General features: G+C 45.0%; 1 protein-coding gene across 3 annotated transcripts in view; it reads left to right on the top strand.

Annotated features, from left to right (window-relative positions):
• Abcc4 (ATP-binding cassette, sub-family C (CFTR/MRP), member 4) overlaps positions 1-26,347 on the top strand; it is a 225,165-nt gene that overhangs the window by 128,358 nt on the left and 70,460 nt on the right. For all 3 annotated transcript variants that reach the window (NM_001163676.1, NM_001033336.3, NM_001163675.1), the window contains one exon: positions 26,136-26,215. In NM_001163676.1, coding sequence (NP_001157148.1) covers positions 26,136-26,215 — 80 coding nt within the window. The remainder of the gene's footprint in view (positions 1-26,135; positions 26,216-26,347) is intronic.

Genomic DNA, 26,347 nt, shown 5'->3' with positions numbered 1-26,347 from the left:
GTTCCTTCATTTGCTTATGGAGTTAGGCTTTGGGGCAGAGTTCAGAGTGTGGCTCCTTGTCCTTTACTCAGAAAGAACAAATTATCTCGTTACTCATTTCGCTGGCCGGTCACTCCCTCATTTTATATTTACAAGAAAGTTTAATTTGTGGAATATGTACCGAGAGAGATAAGCAACAATAGCTAACAACAGAACAGAAGAGTGATGATAATGTACTATGATTAAAAGCATTTAAAAGTTTGAATTATTTGTTTCTGGAATGTTCCATTTAAAGACCGTAGGTTGCTAAAGCCGCAGATGAAGGTGAGGCTCAGGGCTTTGTCCTCACTGTTCTGTGCTCTGGAGAGGTCGACGTGTTTGGGGGAAAAGCAGTCTCTGGGAGTGTGAACCCTCAAAAACCAAGTGTTCAGAGTTAGATAACTTGGTCTCTGTTTTTTCCCTTGTAGTTTTTCATAAGCAGTAAACGATGGGATAGAAAGCTAATATTAGCTATTTTTTTTTAATTTCTTATTTAGAAAACGTAAGTACATGACTTAATTATTACTTTTTGTGCTTTTGGAAAGTGCATTTTCGTTTCTTTTATGTTTTGATGTTGTACTGCTTGTTGCTGTGATAAAACACAGCACAACACAAAACACAAAGTTTGGAGCTAAGACGAAAGGATGGACTACCCCAGAGACTACCCCACCCGGGGGTCCGTCCCATAATCGGCCACCAAACGCAGGCACTATTGCATATGCCAGCAAGACTTTGCTGAAAGGACCCTGATATAGCTGTCTCTTGTGAGGCTTTGCCAGTGCCTGGCAAAATAGAACAGAATGCTCGCAGTCATCTATTGGATGGATCACAGGGCCACCAATGGAGAAGCTAGAGAAAGTACCCAAGGAGCTAAAGGTATCTGCAACCCTATGGAGGAACAACAATATGAACTAACCAGGACCCCGGAGCTCTTGTCTCTAGCTGCATATGTATCAGAAGATGGCCTAGTCTAGTTGGCCATCACTGGGAAGAGAGGCCCCTTGGTCTAGCAAACTTTATATGCCCCAGTACAGGGGAATGCCAGGGCTAAGAAGTGGGAGTGGGTGGGTAGGGGAACAGGGTGGGGGAAGGGTATTGGGGACTTTTGGGATAGCATTTGAAATGTAAATGAAGGAAATACCTAATAAAAAAATTAAAATAAAAAAAAAAGAAAACGTAAGTACATGACTTAATTATGACTTTCTGTGCTTTTGGAAAGCGCATTTTCGTTTCTTTTATGTTTGATGCTGTATTACTTGTGGTTGCTGTGATAAAACACCATGACAGTCATGGGGTGAAAATCTCGGCAGATGGCAGGAGCCCAAAGCAGCAGGATCCTTCACACAGCACACAGGAAACGGAGAACAGGAAGTGGGTCAAGGTTACAGCTCTTAAAGCTTACCCCAAGTGATGAACTTCCCCCATCAGGGTCATCTCTTCTAAAGGTCCCATGACCATCCCTAAACATCACCACCAACAGGGACCAGATATTTAAGCCCATGAGCCTATGGGGACATTTCTCATTCAAGCGACCACACATCAGTGCTCATTGCCAAGCTGATAGAATCAAAACCCACCTTGGAGACAGACCACTGGGCATGTCTATGGGGTTTATCTTGATTACATCAATAGAAATGGAAAGACCCGCCCTGTATGGGAAGCCCTGTTCACTGGGTGGGATCCTGAACTGGGATGGCTTCTGAAGGTGGATGTGGTATGACCCACTGCTCTGAGCTTCTGCCCCTTGGCTCCCTCACATTGATGGACTAAACCCTCAAACTGCAAGCACATGTGAGTTCTTAACTGACGAAGTTGCCTTTGCTGGCGTGTTTTATCATAGCATCAGAAAAAGTAGTAAGAAAATAGTTTCCATTTTAAAATTACAAATTCCTAAGTTCTAAACGCTCCATCCGTTAGCAGGTGAACAGCCGGTGTCTCATTTGTTAATCTGAGGCAGCAGGCCTGTGTAAGACTTCAGTTTCTCCTCTTCAGCCTCATTCCTAAGAGTCCTTTTGTGTGTTTACTAAAATTCATTATTTACGCGCTGATAGGAATAGGGTTGGGGAAGGTCTTCTACCTTCTGTGACCTACAATTTAGTTGGAGAGATTGGATATAGAACTTAATTCATCCTCAATTTGAGCCTCTTTCTTAATAGAAGCCTCAGAAGTCTTCAGTTCTTTGACCCTTTGACCCTTTATGCTTTGTTGAGGACACGCACTAGACCTGGACAAAAGCCAGGTGACTCTCCTGATTAGTTGTTATTGTCAACTTGACACAACCAACCTAAAGCTACCTGGGAAGGGGGAGCCTCAACTGAAGAATCGCCTCAATCCAATTGGCCTATGGTCAAGTCTGTGAGGAGTTGCCTTGACAGGTGATAGACATGGGAGGGTCCAGCCCACTGTGGGCGGCACCATCCCTAGGCAGACCCATCTAGGCTGTATAAAAAAACTTGTAGCAGGATGCAAGGGAGAGATTAGCCGTCTAGTGGCTCTTGCCTTGAGTTTCTGTCCTCAAATGATGGACTGTGACTGGGAAGTTTTATGTGAAAATAACAAAATTAACCCTTCCCTCCTCAAGTTGCCTTTGGTCAGAGTATTTTATCACAACAGAAAGCAAATAGAAGTAGCCATGTATCTCAATGGAAGGTCATAAAGAAGTGAGGCTTAGTTGGAAAGAACATTGCCCCTAAAGGGCCAAGGACTATATGTGTTCTGATTTGATCAGGGAAACGCTGCTGGTCTGCTCTCTCTACCCACTCCAGTCTTGATTCCACCTCTTAGCATTTTTCATTTGTCTTGCTAATTTGTGTTTGCTTATGGGCCTTAAACTCTGTAGCCAATGATTGCTTTGAACTCCTGATTCCCATGTGCTAGCTTGACAGCCATGCCCCACCTCTGGTGTGTGTGGCGCTGCTCTGAAATGTTTCATGCAAGCTAGACAAGCACTGTACTAACTGAGCTACATGGCCAGCCCCACCTCGTAGTGTTGGATATATCAACCTGAACAGCCTGAGCTATCTGGCTTGTCACCTTTGCCTCCTGGTTGTAATGTCTTGGTGAATTAAAACTCTCTTACTCCTTTCTGATGAAAATATTAACAGTTTCCAATTGTGACTAGTAGGTTCATTCAGCTTTAAGGGAACCTTTCAGAGATGAGCCACAGGACTTTCATCTAAGGGAGTGGAGTCCATGACAGCCGCAGAGATTGGATTTTATTTCATTCTGAGCCTACACTGGTATTATTTAACGCAACCAAGTTCTGAATGCTGGTAGAGAACACAGCTAAGGTCATGGGCTGAAAGGACTTTGATGTCCTGCAGACGCCTGATTTCCCCCTAATATGCATGAAAAGCTTGTGCGGTCTGGCTCTCAGGGGATGAATATTTGTTCCTGTGGGTTACAGTAGCAGACATGACCTGTGAGTGATGGGAGATGTCGGGTAGAATACGGATTTGGAGGAAAAGGGGTAGGAACGAATATGAAAAAAATTAGCCATGGAAATCTACAAATTTCCAAGACTATTCCGGCAGACTTTTCAGAGGGACTTTACCAGGCACGGCAGGCATGGTCCCACACCCTGCAAGCGGAGAATTTCTGATTAAAAAAAAATTTTTTTTAACCAAATGAGTTTGCATTCAAACCCTTTTTCCTCGCGCAGGAATTCCTACTCTTTCCCTTCGCGCGTTGATTCTGTTGGGGAGGGAACACGCCATAGACGGTTGATTCTTAGGACCATACCGTTCCGGAACAGATTTTGGTAACCTGAATTAATGAAATGGTTTGGGAGTCATTTTGCTCATTTTTGCAAGAGGAGACTTTGTGTAGCTGCAGAGTGGTTGGGAGGGTGCGTGTGCCCGTGTGTGTATACACAAGCATACGGAGGCCAGAGGTCAACATTGGCTGACTTCTGCAGTTGCTCTCCACCCTAGTTTTTGAGACAGAGTCTCAGGAGCCTGGATCTCAGCCATCTAGCCAGGCTACCTGGCCAGCAAAACACAGGGATCCTTCTGCTGCCTCTCTTGCCTAACTTACCACTTCAAGCTCTTTCCTGCTGAGCCATCTCTCTAGTCCCCAAGAGAAAACTGAATCACTTGCCAGGCTTTAATGTGTTTATGAATTCCTTGGTGGCCCTTCACTTGTTATGGGACTCTCTGCTGACTCTTGTTCAGCTTCTGGGGCCAAAGGCCATCTTTGGTTCTCAGCAGGTAGACACCTTCCCTCATGACAGCGAGCTCCATCATCAGCACGCCGGGTGTGGGTGGTGGGCATGCTGGGTGGTGAGTGCGTGCCAGAGTAGAGGTGCAGAGACGCATTTTCTGTGGCTGGCAGCAGCCATGAGGGGAGACTCAGAGAAGTCGTTGGTGCAAAGGCAGGGGGTTGAGGAAGAGGAGCTGTCCCAAAAGTTGGGGCTGGGGACATGGAAATAGCCAGGGACTTTGGCATGGACTGTAGAACGGATTGGAGGTCAACTTGGAACCCACGGGTTTCCATTTGTGCAGTTGCCTACTCTGTACCGAGGGCTGTCCGAGCAGTTATGGAGGCACATGCTGGTACATACGTGATTGACCGTCAAATATTCTGCTCTAAGGCCTTTTTGTTTTCCTAGTAGAGCACCCACTGATTGAGGGTGTTGTACTAGGGGTGTGGGGTGAGAGAAATAGAGCAATTGAATAGGACACTGGGTGGCTCAGTATCTTGAAGCTGCAAAGAAGGAACACAGAAGGAAGAGCAAGACGAATTCTTCCATTTGTTACATTTTAATCCCGCCTTCCTTGAGGTAGAGGCAAACCAGAACCATATAAATGTGCATGTCTTTTCTGAGCACTCCCGGCCCCATTGGGTATGGGGCTGTGGAGGTGCCGAGGCTGGGGGCTCTTGGGGCCGGGAGTATTTATTTTTGCTACCCCCCACAAGCTTACCCTCACGCTTTTGTATCAGCGCCAAGTTTCTGTGTTGCAGCTGCCACAGGCAGAGGCTGGGACGTTCCTCTTGCTCTGAACTTGACCACTGGTGATTTGTTTGTTTTCTCACCTTTACTGACACCTGGGCTTGGCAATCCCTTGTCATTCTTCGTCTGGGTGGTCAAGTGCCAGCCAGACACAGCATTGGTCTCAGTTCTCACCATGAGCCTCTCACAGTGTCTCTTTTCTCGATGGGTAAATACCGGGAGTTCTTCTCTGTACAGTCACTTTATCTTCCATCCATCAAGTTGGGCACTGTGTCTCAGACTAGGCCAAGAAGTCTACAAAGACTTCGGGTCTTTTGTTCTCATGCACCTTGAATGGGAAAGGCAGACATAAGGCCATAGAGAATAAGAACAGAAGGACTGCATGTATGGAGGGCCAGGAAACCAGAAGGGTATGAAAGGGGGAGCTTATTGGAGAAGCTGGGCGGATTGGAGAAGCTGGGCGGATTGGAGAAGCTGGGCTTTTGGCATGTAAGTGTCTGTGGTAAAGCTAAGATGTGAGTGCATGGTTGGCTTGAGGGTGAGCCTGGGACAGGGGAAGGGCGTGGCTGAGTAGTGCTGAGTGGTTGGCAGGGATGGAGGGAGGATAGCAAACCCAGGCCAGGGGAGAGGGTCAGGAGCGCAGGGGACACTCTGTTGCTATATCCCTGGAGAAATAGGGGGTCTTTTCTGTGTGTTAAGGTGCCTGTTGACCTGACCTCTCTGCTTGTCCAGTCTCCATTTTATTGGGAATTCCACAATGGACTAGAATAATAATAGTCCACAGTGGACTAGAAGGCCCTGGTTCACAGTTTTATTTTTGTTTATCCTGAATAGGAAGGTGTCTTAAGACGTCACAGCTTTGTAAGCATGTTACAACTGGTCCGAGTTTAACCTCCCAGTCTGTGAGCTGGCTAACACTTACTGGACCAGTACTGCTTTCCTCGGTTCCTGTGAGTGCCTGGCAGAGAGGCATACACCAGCCTGCTAGGTCTTTAACCCCCAGATGATTTCATAGGGAGTGAAATAAGATCCGTTCATGTGCATACTTAAGTTGAGACCGATACAAATGGATATATTGCCTGCAGTTCCTTTTATTATGAATACTGGCTGATACTTAAATATTCTTCTATCGTTGTTCGTTCGAGTGAAGCCTTTCAGAGTCTGTGCGTGTGGAGAGCAGCTGCAGAGACCTGGCACTCTACTTTCTGTGGGACTCCATCCCTAGAGGCTTTCTATATAGTAAGGCCTTTATCATAAGGAAAGATGGACATTTTCCCTTAAAAATACAAACATGGCTTAGTGGTTCCCCCCCTCAACCCCCACCCCGACTCCTCCTTCCTTCACAAATAATAAAACTTTGGTGCTTAATCAGGGTTCCAGATGTTTGTATGTATTTATTTATTCGGATATTTATAGTGTCTTTGTCAAAGCAGTTTCGCCTCCCTGGGTGCATTCCAGAAATGTTAAAAACATACATGGTAAAGCCACCAAGATCAAAGACCTGGGTCTTGTGAACTCTTTGCAAGCACATTGGGTCGGGACAGTCCTTAAAGCGATTTATGTTGAGAAAACAGAATGAAAGCTCTCACTGTCCACGGCGAGTCTTGTGGAATGTTCTGGATGGAGACTGCAGGACCTGGCAGGACCTGGCCTGAAGGACCTGCCCTGTCGCAGACTTTCCCCTCTGCTGGTGTGTGTGTGTGTGTGTGTGTGTGTGTGTGTGTGTGTGTGTGTGTGTGAACATTGCTTAGAAGCATCCCAACAGTGCAGGACCTGCACCCTCCTGGCATCTACAGAGTCGATTCTCTTTCTATATGTTTTGTTGTTATTTTGACAAAGATTCTCATAATGTAGTCCAGAATGGCTGGAACTCTCTGTGTAGCCTGGGCGGGTCTATAACTTGTGATCCTCTGTCTCAGACTCTTAGAGGCTAGATAAGAAGCGCTCACCATCACAACATCATACCCGGTTTTCTGTGTGTTGCTATCTATGCCCTTGCTATTTCTTCCTTTAAAATAGAGAAATGAACTATCATTTCAATCTTCTTAAATATTGATCCTGTAGGATCTTACACTGATCACTGCAAGTATGGGTTTTATTGTCTCTATATTTTAAGAGTACGTAGTATCTACATCGGCACGGGAAGCAGTAAGGCTTCTTACTGTGAGTGGTTAATGGTGCTGACTAGTCTCTGTAAAGGAGAAAGACCCTCAAGAAAGAAGCATTAGTTGAGCCAGGCAGGACTGGTTAATGGTGCTGACTAGTCTCTGTAAAGGAGAAAGACCCTCAAGAAAGAAGCATTAGTTGAGCCAGGCAGGACTGGTTAATGGTGCTGACTAGTCTCTGTAAAGGAGAAAGACCCTCAAGAAAGAAGCATTAGTTGAGCCAGGCAGGACTGGTTAATGGTGCTGACTAGTCTCTGTAAAGGAGAAAGACCCTCAAGAAAGAAGCATTAGTTGAGCCAGGCAGGACTGGTTAATGGTGCTGACTAGTCTCTGTAAAGGAGAAAGACCCTCAAGAAAGAAGCATTAGTTGAGCCAGGCAGGACTGGTTAATGGTGCTGACTAGTCTCTGTAAAGGAGAAAGACCCTCAAGAAAGAAGCATTAGTTGAGCCAGGCAGGACTGGTTAATGGTGCTGACTAGTCTCTGTAAAGGAGAAAGACCCTCAAGAAAGAAGCATTAGTTGAGCCAGGCAGGACTGGTTAATGGTGCTGACTAGTCTCTGTAAAGGAGAAAGACCCTCAAGAAAGAAGCATTAGTTGAGCCAGGCAGGACCAGTTGGTGTTCTGGGTAAGAGGGTTTTCAGTATGGATGTCCTGCTTGGGTCGGGTTCCGTATGAACACATAGCCTCTTGGCAATAACAGCAGATCACCTTTGATGGCTATGAGGTGGGCACACGGCAGGCATGTTCCTGGCTTCTCTCTGGAGCCTCTAGCATCTTAGGTGTTGGATTGAACGGTTCTCTCTTCTGCTGTCCAGTGTGATGCCCACCCATAGGTGAGAGGGCAGAGAGTAACTGCACCCAAACTGAGTTCAGTCTCAGCTCAGCATCTGTCTTCTCCAGCTTTGCGTATTTGGCCAGACATGTCTAGTATTCGTTTGAGACAGGCTCACCACTGAGGATGCTGGCTGCTAGCGTGTTACCCGACATGTGTAGCCTTACCTGGATTCCTTTCTCCAGCAATAGTGCTGAGAATGCCCTTTAGCAAAGCTGCTGGTGCCACAGACCATAATATTCCCTTTAAAACTGGAGATGCCCTTTAAATATTAATAAAATCATTTTCACCATGAAACTTTATATTAAATTAGTCTGAAAAAAATCATACTATGGCTGATGTTTTAAACAGGTCTACTCTCATCTTCTGATCTCAGTCTTGGACCATAGACTGGGACTTAACTAGAGGTAAATGCTGCCTCCCTGATGGATCATTTGGAATTCTCTCGGGCCCAAAGACTAGTCGACATTTAAAAATAGGATTTCTGCATTTTTTTTTAATCTATAATGTTTTGGGGGCTTCTTGTTATAGCATATTTTCCTGTAATCACTTATGGCTAGTGTTTATGAACAATAATTGAAACTTACAAAGTAAGTGAAAAAAGCCAGACTGCATACAGTTGTCAAAATATCTTCTTTTGCTAATATCAGTATTTTCTTTAACTTTGTTATTTATTTGTTTATTTTTGGTGGGTGCCAGGGATGAAACTGGGCGTGCTAAGCAAGCAGTCCACCACAGAGCTACATTTCCAGACTATCAAATTAGTTAGAACCTTTATTAGCGTATGAATGGCATAATGGCATCTTAACTTTTACAAGAAAATTGCTAGATTATAATTAGATCCTGGAATACAGGGTTCAAGGAAAGAAACTTAGTTCTGAAGGTCACATTTATTTATTTATTTATTTATTTATTTATTTATTGCGACAGGATCGCCTGCAGCCTGCAAGGCATCAGACTTGAAGTGCAGCTTAGGGTAGTCCTTCTGCCTCCCCACAACTGCTGGGGCTCAATTCCAGGGTCCTGGGCACTGACACAGACCGAACCAAACCCCAACCTCTCTCGTTAACTTTACAATTTTACTATCTTTGCTCCCTTCTGTGGTGGTTTCTAATTTGTGAATGAAAACCTTTTACCAGGGCCACCTGGCCCACCTCACGCTCTGCTCTCGTCCTAGCAGGGTAAATAAACAGGGCGTGAACTTGGTCTGGATTGAGAGTCTTCCTGACCTGTTGTTTTATTCTCTGCCTTTTAGAAGAGAATGATGAAGGCATGTGGTGTGTTAACACCAGTGCCCTATCGGCTGGCTCCTCGTACGGGTCCTGGGTCCTGATCCTTTGGAACCTGGTTTTGGCTTTAAGTTCAGACTTAATAGACCACTTGCAGATACTCTGACAATGATGATTGGAGTTCCTTTGAGGAGCTCAAGCCTACCTCTTCTTCCTACCATCTTGCTGCCTGGGCGCCATGTCTACCTGGAGCATCCATCTGTCGCTGCTCAGCCAGCATCAAGGAACTTGTCATCACTTGAGCCATGTCCTTGTATCGATGGATGTTCTGAGATATCATTTTCTAGCGTAATGTGTGGAGTGCTTCCTTGCTCTAGATTTAAGAGCTGCCCGCACCCCTGCCCGTTTCTCGTCACAGGAAACCCATCTCCTACATGTACAGAGGAAGCCCGCAGTTCAGCCTTTTCTCCATCACACACCCCTCCCCCTTTATAAAATCCTGGTATGTCTCCAGCAGCTCTTTGGCTTTCTGTTTTTAGGTCACAGAGTCCCAGTGGGAACGGACCGTTGGCGCCTCCCAAAGGCTGTTAATCATGCTTTTGGTTACAGAGACCCACTAATTACTGGGTTCCGACTGGGCTCCTGACTTGAGATTGTGTTGGAAAAATAGGAGGCTTTCGTGACTCTATGACTGTGTCGATTTAGCCGTGTCACTCATGGGGCGGGTTCTGTTTGTGTTGATATTTTGCATCTTAACTTGGTGGTGTTTGCAAGGCACGGGAAGGCAGGCGTGCAGCGGGCCCTGGAGTACGGACTCTGTGATGTGTTTTCGAGGCAGGAAAATTGCTGCTGCTTTGCAACCCCTGCTCTGCAGCAAAGGATGCAGAACGGAGTCTCACTTGTTCTTTTGTGGTTCGGGCGCCACTAGTGTCCTTCTGGTCGCTCTGCCCTCAGTGGGCCAGCCTTCTTTGTCTGCCTAGGTGCAGCTTGGGCCTTCGTTCCTGAGTCTGTGTTCTTGGCTATGTTTCTTTTGGGTGTCTCCGCAGAAACAGAATTGATAAATCATAAGAGTTACGGTATGTTTCCTGTTTTCTGGAGTCATCACAGTATCTTACCCACCAAATAGTCTACCAACGTTCTAATCCCCACATTGGCAGTTCCTGGCTTTTAACAGTATCCTTCCTCTAGGCTGTGAAGTGCTGTGCAGAAGCTTTTCTTCAGTCAATAGATGATGTGGTGCCTCTTGGTGCCCTCAGTGATGGGAGTGAGCTAGGTCCCCTGAGGCAGTGGGTCTCCAGCAGCAAGCGCTAGGGACCCTGGGTTCCTTTATTGGGAGTGTGTGGGGTTTCCGTCTCCTCTCGCCACATTCCCTTCCCGTGCCTTTTTCTTTTATTGCCCCATGCTTGAAATTTAGATCAAATGCAAACTGTATTTAGATGTATTCACGGTCTCTCAACACCTTTCCTGCTTTCTTTTGACAGGATTGCCATAAGAAGTCTTTTTCAAGCAGTAAATTAATTTAAGTGGCATGTACCCCACCTGAATTTTCTTACGAGTTGGCAGTTTAGATAAATGGATATTATAATCGCTGAGCATTCTGGACCAACAGGCCAGGGCCAGCGTGGGAGACGCTACAATAGTGATAATATTCTGTCAGTCTGGGGCAGGGAAGGAGACAGCGAGAGGAAAAATCCAGGGTGTGTTTTCTTATTTGTATTTATAAGATGCCTGTGGGGAATCAGGAAATGCTGTATGGCAGTTTACATGGCACATGGTGGGAGATAAGGCCGAAAGCATGCTGCCTCGCAGGCCCATGGAGGAGATGCAGGGCAGGCCGGTTAATCGACAGCTGTGTCTGACGATACGCCCACCATCACCAGCAAAGATTCCCTCCCTGCTTAACCCCACCATTTCCTTGAAGAATGCGGTCTATTTTTAATGACTTTATTGATTTGACGATTGGTTTACAACGAGCTGTATTTATTGCTGGAACGTTCGGTCCCCGTCAGCACTTTAATACACATAAATCTACTTTTGGCACCACTTTGATAGACTGTAAAACTGCTTATATTTGCAGGAAAATTTGTTTTGCCACGGTGTGTTTATGTTAGACTCGGTGTGAATTTTTCCCCCTCCTTGAAATCATTTTATGTCATAGCTTAGCTGAGAAATAGACACACTCGGGGATGCTCACATCAGGCACTGTTGAGGCAACATAAAACAAATTGAGGAGTTCACAGCCAAGAGGTCACAGTTTCAGTTTCACATGGAAGGTTCTCTGATGCTTTAATTTTTACTGTGGTGTGAAGATGTCACAGTGTTTGCCTCACAATTTACACACACACACACACGCACACACACACACACACACACATATATATATACACACATATACTCATATATATATATGTGTGTGTATATACTTTATATATTTACTTTTTAATATTTATATTATATATTATTTTATATTATATTATATTATATTATATTATATATTTACCTTATCATATATATGTGTGTGTGTATACATATGATAAAGTAAATACCTAGTAAGTATATCCTATGTTTACTGTTATAATAATCTGTATATAATTTCAGTATTTTGCACACAAGAGCCAGTGAAAGGGGGACTGTATTTCCCATTATTCAGTATAAGTGGAGTTAAAATAAATTTTCTATGAGACTTCCTAACTTTTTCATTTAAATAATGTTATATCTAATTAGCTTTGATGTGTTTTAATGAATGCAATTTTGAGGTATGAACTCACTCACACACACACACACACACACACACACACACACACACACACACACATATATTATATGCCTTTTCCACTAAATTTCTTAGTACATATTCTCTTCTTCAGTGAACAGAACTATAATTTTTATTTAGTTAGTTTTTGAAATTTTAATTTAATTAACGTATTTATTTCCACGTTTTTACCAGTGGGACCCAGGACCTCCTCCATGTCCAAACACACTACCACTGAATTTTATTTTTACCTTCACGATAAAACCAGTGATAACCTAGTGATTGATTATGCTTGGGTTAGACTAAGGCAAATAGATGTGATGTGTTGATAAATCCCCCACCAAGTGGATCCCTATGCGGTATTACAGCCTGGAACCCACTGGAATCCTTGTCTACCTCTGAGATCGCTAACTCAGATCCAAATATACGATGATGTGCAAAGGTTCTGCTTTAAATAGGCAGCAGCATTTGTGGCCCCGAGTATAGGTGAGCATGCTTCCAGTCCTGGGGCTTCCCTCCACAGCAGATGCCCAGCAGTGGCTCTCTCTCTGCCTGAGGCTCTCTCCACAGGAAGAAATGAACTTGCAGAGCAGTTTAAGAGTCCTGAGCTGTGCTCAGCAGCCTTTGGCAATTATCAGCCAAACTGGAAGTGGGTCGGTGGGTTTTCAGTGGAAACTGTGTTATAATGGGACATTTAATTTCAAAGAGCCTTGTTGATAAGGGAGGCACAGGGAACCAAAATTGTCCTATGGGTTTTTGCTGGGCTGGCAAGTTGTGTGGGTTTGTATAGCGGGAAATCACTTCCTTCTGTGGAGATGGTCCCAGCTTCTTTGTGTGTGTGTGTTGAGGAGAGGGGGCACGGTGGACGGTGGTTCTGAGTCTGGGCTTTGCGAGCACAGCATCCAGGTAGGTGGAGTCTGCTGTCCAGCTCTGCATGCATCCAGATGGGAAGAGAAACGTTGCCGGCTGTCGTGTTCTGGGCGGACTTGCAGACGCCTCTGGGCATAGGAGCAGCTGAATACATGGTGAATCATGCAGTCGAACAGCCTGCTAAGTGAGGGAGAAAAGAATATCACGCACAGAGGTTTGATGTCTTTTTATGGGAGAACAAAGGAGTTTCGATTCTTTCACGTTGAGTTTAGCTTAGCCATTGTGTGGCAAAGGAGGTTTAATGACTCATTGTTTAACTAAGGGCTTGCCAAGTATTTGACCATTAAATAGTCTCCAGTGTGTAGAGAGTTCTCCTCTCACAGACTTCTTACTTGACTGTGATTAATTGGCATCGAATTGTTATTTAATTACCTCTGCAGAAATCTAAGAACAGTTTGTGTTCTGATTAAGTTATTTGATGTAATAACAGCTCCTCAGAGCTGGGAAGGTCAGCACAGCCTTTGGGACAACTCGCCACCAAGATGGCCCAACTTCTGTTGCCTGGAACTCAACAGAGGATCTCCAAAGTATTAAAAACTGAGAGTCGCAAAAGTAGCTTTTACTTAAAATATATGCATGTTTGACAGTTGTGAACTTACATTGTAAGTCTGCAAAGCTTACACTGGAATTTGTGAGAAGCTATTAATTGGCTCATGTTAAACCCTTGAAGCAAGAAGGCATGGAGCCTGTCCCCTCCTACAGCCCAAACACTTCACAGTGATGCCCATTGGCAACATTGAGCTGGAGAAGGCCGCCAGCTGGATGCATTGAGGGGGAGAAACATCGGGGCTTAGGTGTGGTTTTGGCTTAGGAATGGCTGACCTAGTGATGGGGGATGAAGGCCGTCCTTATGAGGGTAGAGTTTGGAGTGGCGAGGCCCACACCATAGAAGGGAGACACTTGAACCTGGAGACCAGGCAAGGTGGAGGAATGGAAAGAGGCAGATATTGAAAGAAGAAATAATGACATCCTGAAGCATGCGTGGCGTTTCAGAGGAGAGTACGATGCTGTTGACGAAGTCAAGAAGCCTGAGAGTTGAGCAACAGTAGCTACCTGCTTTAGAAATCCTTGAAGTCTTAGACTCAGCTAGGGATACTGAGGTGGGGAGAAGTTTAATGCTGGGACTGGGAGAGACCTGGGGGCTGGGGAGGGTGGTGGTATTTTAATAGTTCAGAATTCTCTGTGAGGACAGGGTGATGGTTTAACTAACACATGTCCAGAGCTTTCCCTGACAAGATAAGTAAGTTAAAGCCATTACAGTACTGTGTCCTATTGTTGCTGCAAAGCTTATCTGGACTTAGAAGTAACACAGTAGTCCAAGAGGCTGTTCTTTGTAAACACTTTCTTTAAATCCTAACAAAGGTGTATATATTTACGGTTAACAGCCAAGCCAGCTTGGCGTGACATCTGTTGGCAATTCCCTGGTATTAAAATGATGCGCTGAAGATAGAAGTGAAGAGCAGATTTGGGTGTTGGTTGATGAATTTCCAGCACACCTTCAGTTGTTTTACATAGGGCGGGTAGTGGGAGGGCCCATTGTCTTCAAGTTCCATCATGTCCTCACGCCAAATGTTTTGCTGTCCTATTTTTTTTTTTTGAACGTTGCGTGCGCTCGTGTAAGTGTTGGAAATGGAAAGAGCTGATTTTGCATGTCAGGCGGCAGCTACCAGTCAGGGTAATATCAGTGAGTTGGACGCTGACCTTTGTGGAAGTAGAATTCCTTGGCTCCAGGAGTGCTTTTGGCAGCTGCCGCCATCTTGGTGCAGTCACGTTCTTGAGACAGATGGGTATTTTCAGGCCTTTGTTTTTGTTCTCTTAATACCCATTTTTATGAACGAATTCATGAGCATTTGGCCATGAATGATAGTCAAGGCATGCCCCGCTTGGACAAGCAAGCAGTATGTTCCTGCAGCAGGAGAGGTCAAATGGTTGTCAGCTTCCTGTTTTCTGAGCAACAGAAGTTCTTAGCTTCCTGCATGGTTCACAGTCTAAGAATCTCCTGTATGCAAGTTATGTTTGAGCATTTTCCAACACACAGGCTTTGTAGCTTTTCATCAGACCTGCTTTATTCTATAGTTCCAGTCTGGGAGAGTCTTCTAGAGATCTGCGCTTCCTATATCGTACACAGTTACGTGGTTATGTGCAACATGGTTGAAATTCATTCATTGAAGTCTCTCTCTCTCTCTCTCTCTCTCTCTCTCTCTCTCTCTCTCTCACACACACACACACATGCACAAACACGCACACACACCAGAGTATTTCTGACTGAAATCCTCAAGATGAACTGGACGCTGCAGCAGCTGGTCTTTTGGGTTTAGCTGTTGTTCCTTCACAGAATTCATGCCTGATTCTGCGATAGACAATTTTGGGGTGCCTCATACTTCCAGTCTCAATAATATTTCGTCTCTTAGCCTTGGCACTAATAGAATTTAATTAGAATTTCTCTTGTGCTTGGCAGAGGAGCCACAAGTGGCCGACTTCTGAAGGTGGTAGGCCTTACAGCCACAGAGGCAGCTCAGCGTGTGCATCTTATTGGGGCGCTTTTCAAAGAATGGCATTCTTTTCTTATCTTGCATCTACCTGTGAGGCCAAAGAGAGCAGAAGAGGAGGAAGCACTTCGGCTGCTTCATGTGTTTGTTGTGTTCATTCATTGTTAATCTATTTACTCAAAGTGACTTAGGTCACTTAATATTGAGGTGGAGTTATTTTAAATCTTTTACTTCAATTGCTGTTAGCCAAGAGAGCCTTCCCGAAACTCTTCTGACCAGGGGTGATAGTTAAAGTATTTAGCACCCGACACAGCTGCCATTAGTCAATCAGAGAGGGGCAGAGGCGTCCACAGCAGATTTGCTCATAACCATTCGTGCCAGAGTAATGCCTGCCCAGCCTGACACCTCTCTGGCTCCTTCTTCCTAGCAGGTGTTTAATAGAGCTTGCAGAGCTGTTCTGTAAAGCAGCAGCAGCGAGTCATAGATGTGTTGACAAGAGCACGCCTTCTGAATCCCCGTAATACTGGGTGTGGGTCCAGCTTGGCGACTTAGTAACTTGGAGTTAATTTCCTTGAGTTATATTCTTCATCTCAACGTCTGAGCTGCCTTGTCTTTAAATGGGGACAGTATCATTGTTATAGTGCAGTGACTGTGTGTGTATGTCCTGTTTTGCAGTCTCTGACCTTCAGTGTCTGGTATGTATGTGATGGTGCTTTAGAAACTAAGAGTGAGCCCAAATGACCATAAGAAAGTCTGCCATCGGTCCTGCATGGTGAGGGTGCGGTGTGAATTGGCATGGGCTCCATCAGTGCATGGTGAGGGTGCAGTGTGAATTGGCATGGGCTCCATCAGTGCATGGTGAGGGCGCAGTGTGAATTGGCATGGGCTCCATCAGTGCATGGTGAGGGCGCAGTGTGAATTGGCATGGGCTCCATCAGTGCATGGTGAGGGTGCAGTGTGAATTGGCATGGGCTCCATCAGTGCATGGTGAGGGTGCAGTGTGAATTGGCATGGGCTCCATCAGTGCATGGTGAGGGCGCAGTGTGAATTGGCATGGGCTCCATCAGTGCATGGTGAGGGTGCAGTGTGAATTGGCATGGGCTCCATCACAGAGTCAGAGGTGGGGGGCGATCTCTTGGGCCATTTTCTGTAGATCCCTAGCATATGTGTCTGGAGCTGGCTTGGAGGTAGACAATGTCCTCTCATCCAAGTGTGCCCCCTCCCCTGGCTCTTCCACGCTTCCTCCTTACAGGCACAGCTTTCGAGAACCATGGATAGAAGTCGAAAATGAGATATCTTCCCTACTGTAGGGAATTTCTGGTGGAGTCTCTCAGTGCTTCATCTTTTCCCACTGCTGTTGCATACCCAGGACTGTCTCCATCTTGACATACTATAGGTTGTCCATGTTCTCTCATCCAGGCAAACACTTGTTGGCCTTTGATCTTTCCCGATTTTGAGTTCTGAAGGAGCCTTTTCCCCAGCCCGGATTCTGTACAAACTACTCTATTCTTTGTCCTCCTTTCTGATTCTCAAGTCTTCTCTCTGTGAAACGATCAGGCTGGCACCACTTGACCCCTCTCTGGTCCTCAGTGTTAAAGTTTCTGCATTGTTGCAATGCGTGGTGTATTGTCCATGCTTTCTTGTTTCTGCGGTGGTGTGTGTGTGTGTGTGTGTGTGTGTGTGTGTGTGTGTGCTGCCAGCAATGTCTTTATTCACACACAGTGCTCTTCCCTTGACTTCAGTTTTCTTTTCTGAAATTTTCAGTTACATATGTTACAACCACAGTCTCAAAATGCTATTTGTGTAGGTTCTTTGCAAGACTGAGAGAACGCATTTATATAGCGTCTACAATAGGATACTGTAATAATTTTCTGTTTTTATTGTATATTGGTAGTCTCTTATTGTGCCTAATTTATAAGCTTCGTGGTGCCATGGGTCAGTGTGTGTTTGAAACAACACATAGAAGGTTTGATGCTAGCTGTGGTTTCAGGCTTCTGTCCAGTACCTTGAAATGCACCCATCCTTGCTGACAGCCTGCTACCGTGGTGCCTTGTGTCTCCTTCCTGGTCTGCCTTTCATCCTTCACACCCTCTTACGGACGCTTCCATGGTCTGTATCTGCTGTGGCTCAGCACCCACTACCTCTCTGCCTGTAAGCTGCACCCAGAGCCTGTCACCCCCTCTCCAGCTCTTCCAGTCTGATCTGGGGATGCTGTGCTGTCTAGACTTTCTAGAGAGCTTGACCACCATCCTGCCTCTGTCTGTAGGTTGTTGTACCCAGACACAGCCTGTGGTCAGAAATATTAAATATAGTTTGCTGGAACACAGATCCATTTGGTGGTAGCAATGCAAAGGAAATGGCAGGAGTGACCAGCTTGATGCTATGTATGACAGCATTCCCAACCAAGAACAACTGTCAAGGAAGATGACAGGAAACATGCAGAATTGGAAACAGAGACCTGAAATTGGCAAACAAACCATTTGCTGTCTGTAGCAGCAGGGCTTTCTGTATATATATATATATATTTTGTGCACAGGAAGTATTTGTGCACTTCCTGCATGTTAGCCATTGGTTTGGACAGCAACGGAGTTTCACGGAACAAACCTAACAAAAAGCCCACCCCTCTTTTTGACTTATGTGAATAATAATGAAAAGAATCCAAAGCCTTTGGCTTCCAAGAAACTCCGAAGAGAATTGTAAGGACCAACATTGCATGAAGGTGATCTGAGATAGAAGAGATATTCTTGGACTAAGGCCTTGGCAGATGGAGCCCAGGCAGGATTGAGACCCTTCTGGAAAACATGGATAAAGAACAGAGGTTCAGATCAGAGTGAGGGTAGCCAGGAGGCATACCTGGCATCTCTGTCTTCCTTCTCCAGTGTTCCTAAAAGTCCAATAGAACTGATATAGTAATTGAGATGCAGATTAGGCAATTTCAAATGAAAAACCAAGACAGGCTGGTGATTATGAGAAATCAAGATAAGACAAACGAGCCTTTCATATTTTCGTACTAGTGTTTGGGCACCGGTCCTAGGACAGGGTTCAAGAAGTTGGGTGGGGGTGGTCATGGATCGGTTTCAAAGGTCTATGTTTGGTCTTGCCTTGTTGAGTTTGAAAAGCTCTGTGAAATAACCATGTGTTTTGAGTAAGGCCAGGAAGAACTGAGTAGGTAAGATTTGGGATACCCAAGAAACAGGAAACAGAAAGTTAAAAAAAAAAAGAAAAAAGAAAAAAAGAAAAAGTTCGGGGTGGGGGAGGAGACAGAGAGAGACACACACAGAGGAAGAACAAACCAGAAAAATGAGCACACTCGTTAAGTAGCTCTGTCCTTGGATAAAGGGCCAGCTGAAAGAAGCTATCTATCTTGAAGAACGAGGTTGGTCATGTTTCTCTCTACTATGGCATAAGATGTCCCCAGAAGTCTGAGCAGGTGACCCCCAGACCCATTGGGAAGCGCTGCAGCCCCTTCAGCAAGGATGACTGGTCCTTGTCTCCTCTAACATGAGCAGTTTGGTCATAGCCTGCAGACCTCTTTGGAAATCTCTACACGAGTGTCCAATAGATAGGGGAGGCCTACTAAGTAGAAGACAGGCAGTTTTAGGAGATTATGGGCAGAGGAGGAGAAGAACCTGTGTGTCCCCATTCTCATGGCCTTTGGTTTCACATCATTGACTGTCACTGTGCTGGTGGCCTGTTTCGACAGAAAATGAGCCAGAGCGGAGGACCTCCAGAGGAGAGGACCTCTCCACAGCTCCTGTTCTGTTCTCACACCGGGTTGGCTGAATTTTGTTTTAGAGAGTCTAGGCTGACCCACCCATAAAATGGCTTCCTTGTCACCCATGAGCACAGCTGTCCTGGTTGCCCTAATGACTCAGCTGGGTTCTGCTCAGCGCTCTCTGCCTTGGACTGTCATTTGCCTAGCCAGGAGTCATTGTACCTAGAAGAGTGTCATCCATCTTGTCTGTGCTGTGACAGATCACTCTGGAGGATACGTCGATTTAGATGCCACACCTCATGAGGCCGGTTCATTTGATTATTCCCCTCTTTCTCCAGTCTCTCGGCCATCGGCTACAGGCCCATAGGGGACCACTCTCACTTGGTGCCCAGCCTGAGTGTGGCACTTCTGCCTCCAATCTTTTCTGCTCTCTGTAGGCTACCAACCAAACAGTCCACACACACTCCACCCACCCCCAATGTGATGTGCTAGCAGTGGGACTCAGGGCCTCACACGTGCCATGGCACAGATATCTTCTTACGATCAAGTCACCGAGCTGTTACTCGCAAGGTCAAGTATGGTATGAATGAGTGGTACCTAAGACTGTTTTTGTGGCAGAGAAGATGGCTCGGAGGGGAAATGCTTAATAAATAAAGTGTGCGTCAGGGCTGAACCTCAGAAGTATCAGATTAAAAAAAAAAACAGGATATAAAAAACAACATAGTAATTGATTATATTTATTTAAAGGTACTGTAAAAAGACATATAAAACAGAAGGGTATGCTCATGGTGACCTGAGGCTGGAGATTATTGTAAATGGCAGGAGACATTGGGGAGGGGGCGGTGATGAGAGAATAAAACCATTAACCTTACTTTGTGTGATAATTACATTATTTAGTAAGGGTACTAAGATACACTGAATTACAAAAAATATACCTCAGTAAAAAAAAATCAGTATTTTGATATAGAAAACTAAAAAATAATACCTTAAAAAAACCTGAGATTGTAAAGCAGGGAGGGGTTGTCCTAGGTGGGCAAGTGTTTCCTGTAGCAGCATCAGGACCCACGTGGATCTCCAGCACCTGCATAAAAAGCCTGATGTGGCCCTGGGCCCCTGAAATGCTCAGAGAAAGGAAGATAAGTAAGGCTTGCTGACCGCTTAGTCTAGATGAATTGACATAGTCTAGACTTAGTGAGCGAATCTAACTCAAAAAGTAAGGTGAAGGGTGAGAAAGGAGAACACTCATCTTTACCTCTGACTTCCACACATGTATTCACGCTTGCACACATACATACACACACACACACACATTCACACAGACTCTAACATACATTCACACATACAGACACACTAATGCACACATCATTAACACACATACACACTAACATACACATTAACATACCTATACACACATATATACACATTCACACATTCATACACATATTCACATACTAACACACACATCCACACACACACACGGATTCCAGCTAGATGTCGGTACTTCATATAACTATAAGAGGAATCTGACTAAGCAAGAAGTCAGAAGTCTAACAACTGTGGCAGTAATACCAGAATATATTCTACAATAAGTTCCTAAAGTTTAGTCCCTCATAGCTTTGTGTTTTGAAAAGAAGTTTGATGACTGTGTCTGTGAAATTTTCTCTGGACAGAGACAGAGAAGCAGAGCCACTTGCAAGGACCCAGTGTGACAATGTGGACTTCAAGGCAGCCCGCCTGTCCCAGTTTCTCATACTCTGTCCTTGCCATGTTTCCTTTCTTACAAAGCATGTGAGCTGGGAAAGTATTCAGAACAGGTTAGAGTCTCCTTGTAGATAATTATTTGGTTCCCAGACAGTGTTGCACTGGCCACATCTGGCTTGTGGAGCTGGGGTAGTTCCTAGGGATAGAATTTGTGGGTTTGAAAGGGTTAAACTCTCAAAGTTGTTTGTTTCCCCTCGGTCCATCTGTGCAGTATAGTGTTAGGGTAATATGGGATTTTTCTTTCTTTTTAGATTTACATTTATTCCTTGTCCATAGTAATCTTTCATAAAAACAATTTCTTCCAAGTGTTGCATGTCCTTTGAGAGTCACTATTCAGTGTCTCTGTTTCTGTCTCCCTCTCCTCTCTTCCTGGTCCCCCTTTTCCGATCCCTCTTCTGTGTTTGTGTCTCCCACGTATGGCTTTTATAAATATGTATGGACATTCTAGGATTCTCCAATGAGGGAAAAACATGCTGCATTCGTCTGAGTCTGGCTTGCTTTACATAATGTGATAATTCCCAGTTGTTTCTGTTTCCCAGCAAACTTTAACATCGCTCTTCTTTATGGCTGACGGAGGCTCCGTCTGTGTAATACCATCTTCTTTAATCATTCATGGGTTGATGACCACCTGGGCTGATTTTGTATTTTATATTTTGGCTTTTGTGAATGCTGAGGCCAGAGTCATGGGTATGCAGGTATCTGAAGTGTTGAGGCAGTGTCTTTGGGTGTATTACGTAGGAGTGGTGCCTTAGGTCACATGGGAAGGCTGGTTTTGGTTTTAAGAGGCACCTCCATGCTGATTTTCATAATAGCGAAATCAGTTTATATTCCTGCCAGCAATGCATAATGCTGTCTTCCCAGCATCTGACACCTTAACCAGCGTTTTCTCCTGATGATAAGTCTGAGTAGAACCTCAGTGTATTCTAATTTTCATTTTCTCTGCAGCTGAACAGTTTGGACTTTTTCATGTTTTCTGGCCATTTGTATTTCGTAATTTAACAACCATCTATTATATTGTCTTATTGGTGCTTTACTGTTACTTCTTGTGTATTGTACATGTTTATGTGTGTGTGCACATGTGCACAGATGTGCGTGTATTACATACATGTATGTGGATGCCAGAGGTCAATGCTGTTTGTCATCATCATTATTATTATTTTATTATTATTAATTATTTGAGACAAGGTCTCTGACTTAGCTTGAAGCTCGTCAATTCAGCTAGCTTGGCTGGTGAGTGAGCCCCATCAGTTCTCTTTTCTTTGCTCCCTAGTGCTGATAAGCACTTGCTGTTGAGCCTGTATTTTTATGAGATCTGGGGACCTTGGGTCTGAGCTCAGGTCCTCACGCTTGCATGGAAGAGCACTTCACCGGAAGAACCGTCTCCTCACCTCCTGGCTGTTTGATGGGCTTGTTTGCTTCTTTTGGTATTTGGGGTTTTTGTTGTTGTTTTTTTAGTTATTTATATATTCTAGATGTTAATCCTCTGTCCTAACATACTTTAGAGCAGTGGGTCCCAACCTTCCTAACGCTGCAACCCTTTAATACAGTTCCTCGTGCTGTGGTGACCCCCAACTATGAAACTTTTCATCGCTACTCCCTAACTGCAGTTTTGCTGCTGTTACGAATCATAGTGTAAATACCTCGTGTGCAGGATCCCTGACGTGCGACCACCAAGAGGGTCAGGACCCACAGGTTGAGAACCATTGCTTTAGCACAGCGTGGTACCGGGAAGAGCGGATATCCGCATATAAATGAAGGAGCAGTCCTGGTCTCCACTTTTCGTGAAAACAAACAAACAAACAAACAAAAAAAACCCAACAACAACAACAACAAGAAAAACACTTCAGAAGACTTCATCCAGGCTCAAATCTGATAAAAGAAGGGGAGGGCTTGGCTTCTAGATGTAGGCACAGCTACAGGCTCTCTGGAAAACAACTGCTGTGTCTCAGGAAACAACACAAGAATTGACAAATAGGATTGCACAGCGAAGGAAATCAATACTCACCAGAAAGGAAGAAAATTGTTGACCAAGATTTTTTTTGTTTGTTTGTTTTTAAAATATGTTATGGTATCTGGCCTCTAGTTCTGGGCAAGGTGAATATGAAGAACTTGGGGCTCTGCTTCACACAGAGCCTTGTAAGCAATCCCTAGGGGTCAGCTTTGAGTCCTGTTCACTGGCTCTACGAGAGACCGGGCCATCTCGGTGCGTGCAGAGACCGTGGTGGAGGGAGGACCCAGGTATCCGAGAGATGCCCGTAGCATTAACAGGTTCCTTGTGAGAAGTCTGGACAGGCTGTGACTAGGTGTGTGTGTGAGGGGGAGGGGGGCTGTCATGGCAAGTGAGCTTAGTGGTTCTGAGGGCAGAAAAGACACAGTAGCCTTTGGGTGTTCTAGAAGGCAAGATTCAGCTTAACGTCCGCCAAATGCTCTAATGGAGCAGTTTGCTTGGACTGGGTTCCCCCGGGAAACTTGCTCCCCTCCCCGCTCGCCTCCCCTGAGACATTCCTGTGGGGACCACATGTCATCGGGATGAAGAGGCAGAGTATGGGGGAACTCATCATAAGGATTTGATTTGGAGACTTGTGAGCAAGTGACTCTGAGGCCTCGAGCTCTGCCTCACAGACCCGAATTCAACATTGGCTGTAAGGCAGAAACATCTCCCGCAAGCACTGTTTCTTCTCTCACGCGTTTCTTAAAAGTTACCCTGAGCCCCTCTTGTCTCATGTTTTCTGTGGACACTGGTGGATAAGAGTGAGGGCTATGGGGGAATCTTTGACACGTAGTTTTGTGGTACCTGTTGTGAGTGTCTGTGTGCACAGCGGAGGATAGAACAGGACCTCTGGCGTCTTCCTGTTCCACTCTTGGCGTTATTGCCTTGAGATGCAATGTTCTGGTTCTCTCACTGAACCAGAACATTGCAGGTTGGGCCCGGCTGGCTGGCCAGCAAGCTTCTGGGATCCACCCATCTCTCCTCTAAGACATACCTAGCTTTCTAGTTGGGTATCAGGGATTCCAGCTCAGGCCCTTTGGAAGCTGGATGAAGATGGCTTTTTCTTAGTGTTTTTCTCAGACCTGAAGATTCTTGAATCCAGTAAAACGTAAAGGAGTGGTTTGGGGGCTGGAGAGATGGCTCAGGGGTTAAGAGCACTGACTGCTCTTCCAGAGGTCCTGAGTTCAATCCCCAGCAATCACATGGTGGCTTACAACCATCTGTAACGGGGATCCAATACCCTGTTCTGGTCTGTCTGAAGTCAGCTACAGGGTAATCATATAAATAAAATAAATAAATCCTTAAAGGAAAAAGGAGTGCTTTTCACATAAGAATCACCTCTAGTAAGCCATTTCATCAACACTGCTTTTAAAGCTGAATCGGGTATCCGTTATGTCTGGATCTTGCCCATGTTTAAAGGTGTAACTCTCCCCCTCATTTTTACCATGTATTTAGTGATTTGAGTTCACTTTGGTTTGTGTGTCTTTAAGATGGGGTCTCTCACTGAACCAGAACATTGCAGTTTAGCCTAGGCTGTCTGTCTGGCCCCCTCAGACACTCCTGGCTTTCTGCCTGGGTACCAGGGATTCTACTCCAGGACCTTACACTTGCCGAGCTAATGCTCTTACCCACTGACCTGTAGTTTTCTTCATTGGTATTGTTTCTTTGTGAACTTAAGAATTAGTTCATAAAACCCATAGACTATATAGGGGAAATTTGACTATGTGTAGTTTTCTCAGCTGTATCTGATTTGAGCTAGTCAATCTCTCTCCCCTCCAGGCCTGGTCTAGGGAAGAGTAGACAGGGCATCCTTGGGGATTCTTGGGCACTTAGACTTAAGTTAGACTCCGCCCGCAGCTGTTGGACCAGAATCCACAGTTTAATAGCTGAACATCCTCTCCCTCTGGTATGCTTCAGAGTCTGGCTAACAGTTACTACCTCAGCTTTTGGGTTTTTTTTTTGTTTTGTTTTGTTTTGTTTTGTTTTTTGAGCTCTTGTTAAAAAGTGCCTGGCATCCTGACAGGATTCCTTCGTACAATGGGCTCATTTAACCCTCAGAATGAGGCTCTAAAAGAGGTGTTAGTAAAACTTAAGAAGAGTTGTTGATGAGCCTGCCAAAGATGTCATGAAAGACACTTCTTGGAGTCTGCATGTCCTGAGCTGGAGACAGGACAGCTGAGGCCTGCTTGTCTCCGGTGTGCACACCGTGTGCTTTCTGGTAGAACCTAGGTGCCCTGGAAGGATTAATTTGTACCATGGGCTACCAAAGCATCAGCCAGAAAATTGCTCAGGGAGTTGCCCGCCTCAAAGTAGACTATCTATCTATCTATGAATATATGTATGTATCATCCATCATCAATCTGTCTTATCTGTCATTCATCTATCTATCTATCTATCTATCTATCTATGTCTCTATCTATCTATCTATCTATGTCTCTATCTATCTATCTATCTATCTATCATCTATCTATCTATCTATCTATCTCCTATCTGTCTCTGTAAAACATGTTTGCTAGAAACCAGTTTTGACTGGTCCCCTCTGAAGCCTTCAGCACTCCCCGTTTTCTTGGGCTCATCTTCAAGGGCAGTGCAGTGGGTGGTAGTGACTGACCTTGGTTGTGGATCACTGCTTCTGTTTCCCTGTCTGCTTCCCTCTTGTCTCCCCTTCCTGCTCAAGCCTGTGGCTGTCAGCCTGGACACCCATGTGACAGGAATGTCATGGACACTGGTGGGAGTGTTCTCCTCAGTGGGCAGCGTCTTGAGTTTCCCAGGGTCTGATGAACCATCTCTGAGGGTAGAACACTGGTACTGTCATGTACATCTAGAAAAATTAATTCTTAAGATTAAAGGAAAACTTACACAGCACTTAAAATTCATTAAACTTTGTGTTTGGTCATTTTTCGTCTTTCTTCTTTGTACTTGGATTGACCTAGATGAGACCTAAAAGTCAAGGGACATGCTTAAACCACACCGACCCAACTCTGTCATGGGCTTTTCCCATTTCCTCTGTGTGTGTGTGTGTGTGTGTGTGTGTGTGTGTGTATACATATAAATATGTATGTTTTAAAATGAGGGCCACATTGCGGTTCTCTGTCCGGCAGCATTCAGTACTATTTTTATTTTCTTTAGGTATCACTCTGTGTTCTTTCTTTCCGTTGCCATTGACATGGGCTTATTTTGTATGAATTCATGATATATTAAACACATATGCATTTAAAATATTGTCTTGGTTTGTTTGCAAGTTATCTCTCTCTGGGGTCTGTCTGGAGAAATGCGTAATTTCTCACGTTCTGTGCTTGCAGGGAGGATTTTAAATCGTTTCTCCAAAGACATCGGACACATGGATGATTTGCTTCCCCTGACGTTCCTGGACTTCATCCAGGTACGTCACGCACTCAGATGCAGAACGGTGCCTTTTTCTTTCATTCCCTTTCTGCTTTTCAAGGCCTTTCCGTGAGCGTTTGGGGTGGCCATGGGCTGGGGATGCGTGATGTTACCTCAACAAAAGGCCGTG

This window comes from Mus musculus, chromosome 14, assembly GCF_000001635.26.
Source record: "Mus musculus strain C57BL/6J chromosome 14, GRCm38.p6 C57BL/6J".
Taxonomy (NCBI): Eukaryota; Metazoa; Chordata; class Mammalia; order Rodentia; family Muridae; genus Mus; species Mus musculus.
This window is presented reverse-complemented; position numbering and strand designations above follow the sequence as displayed.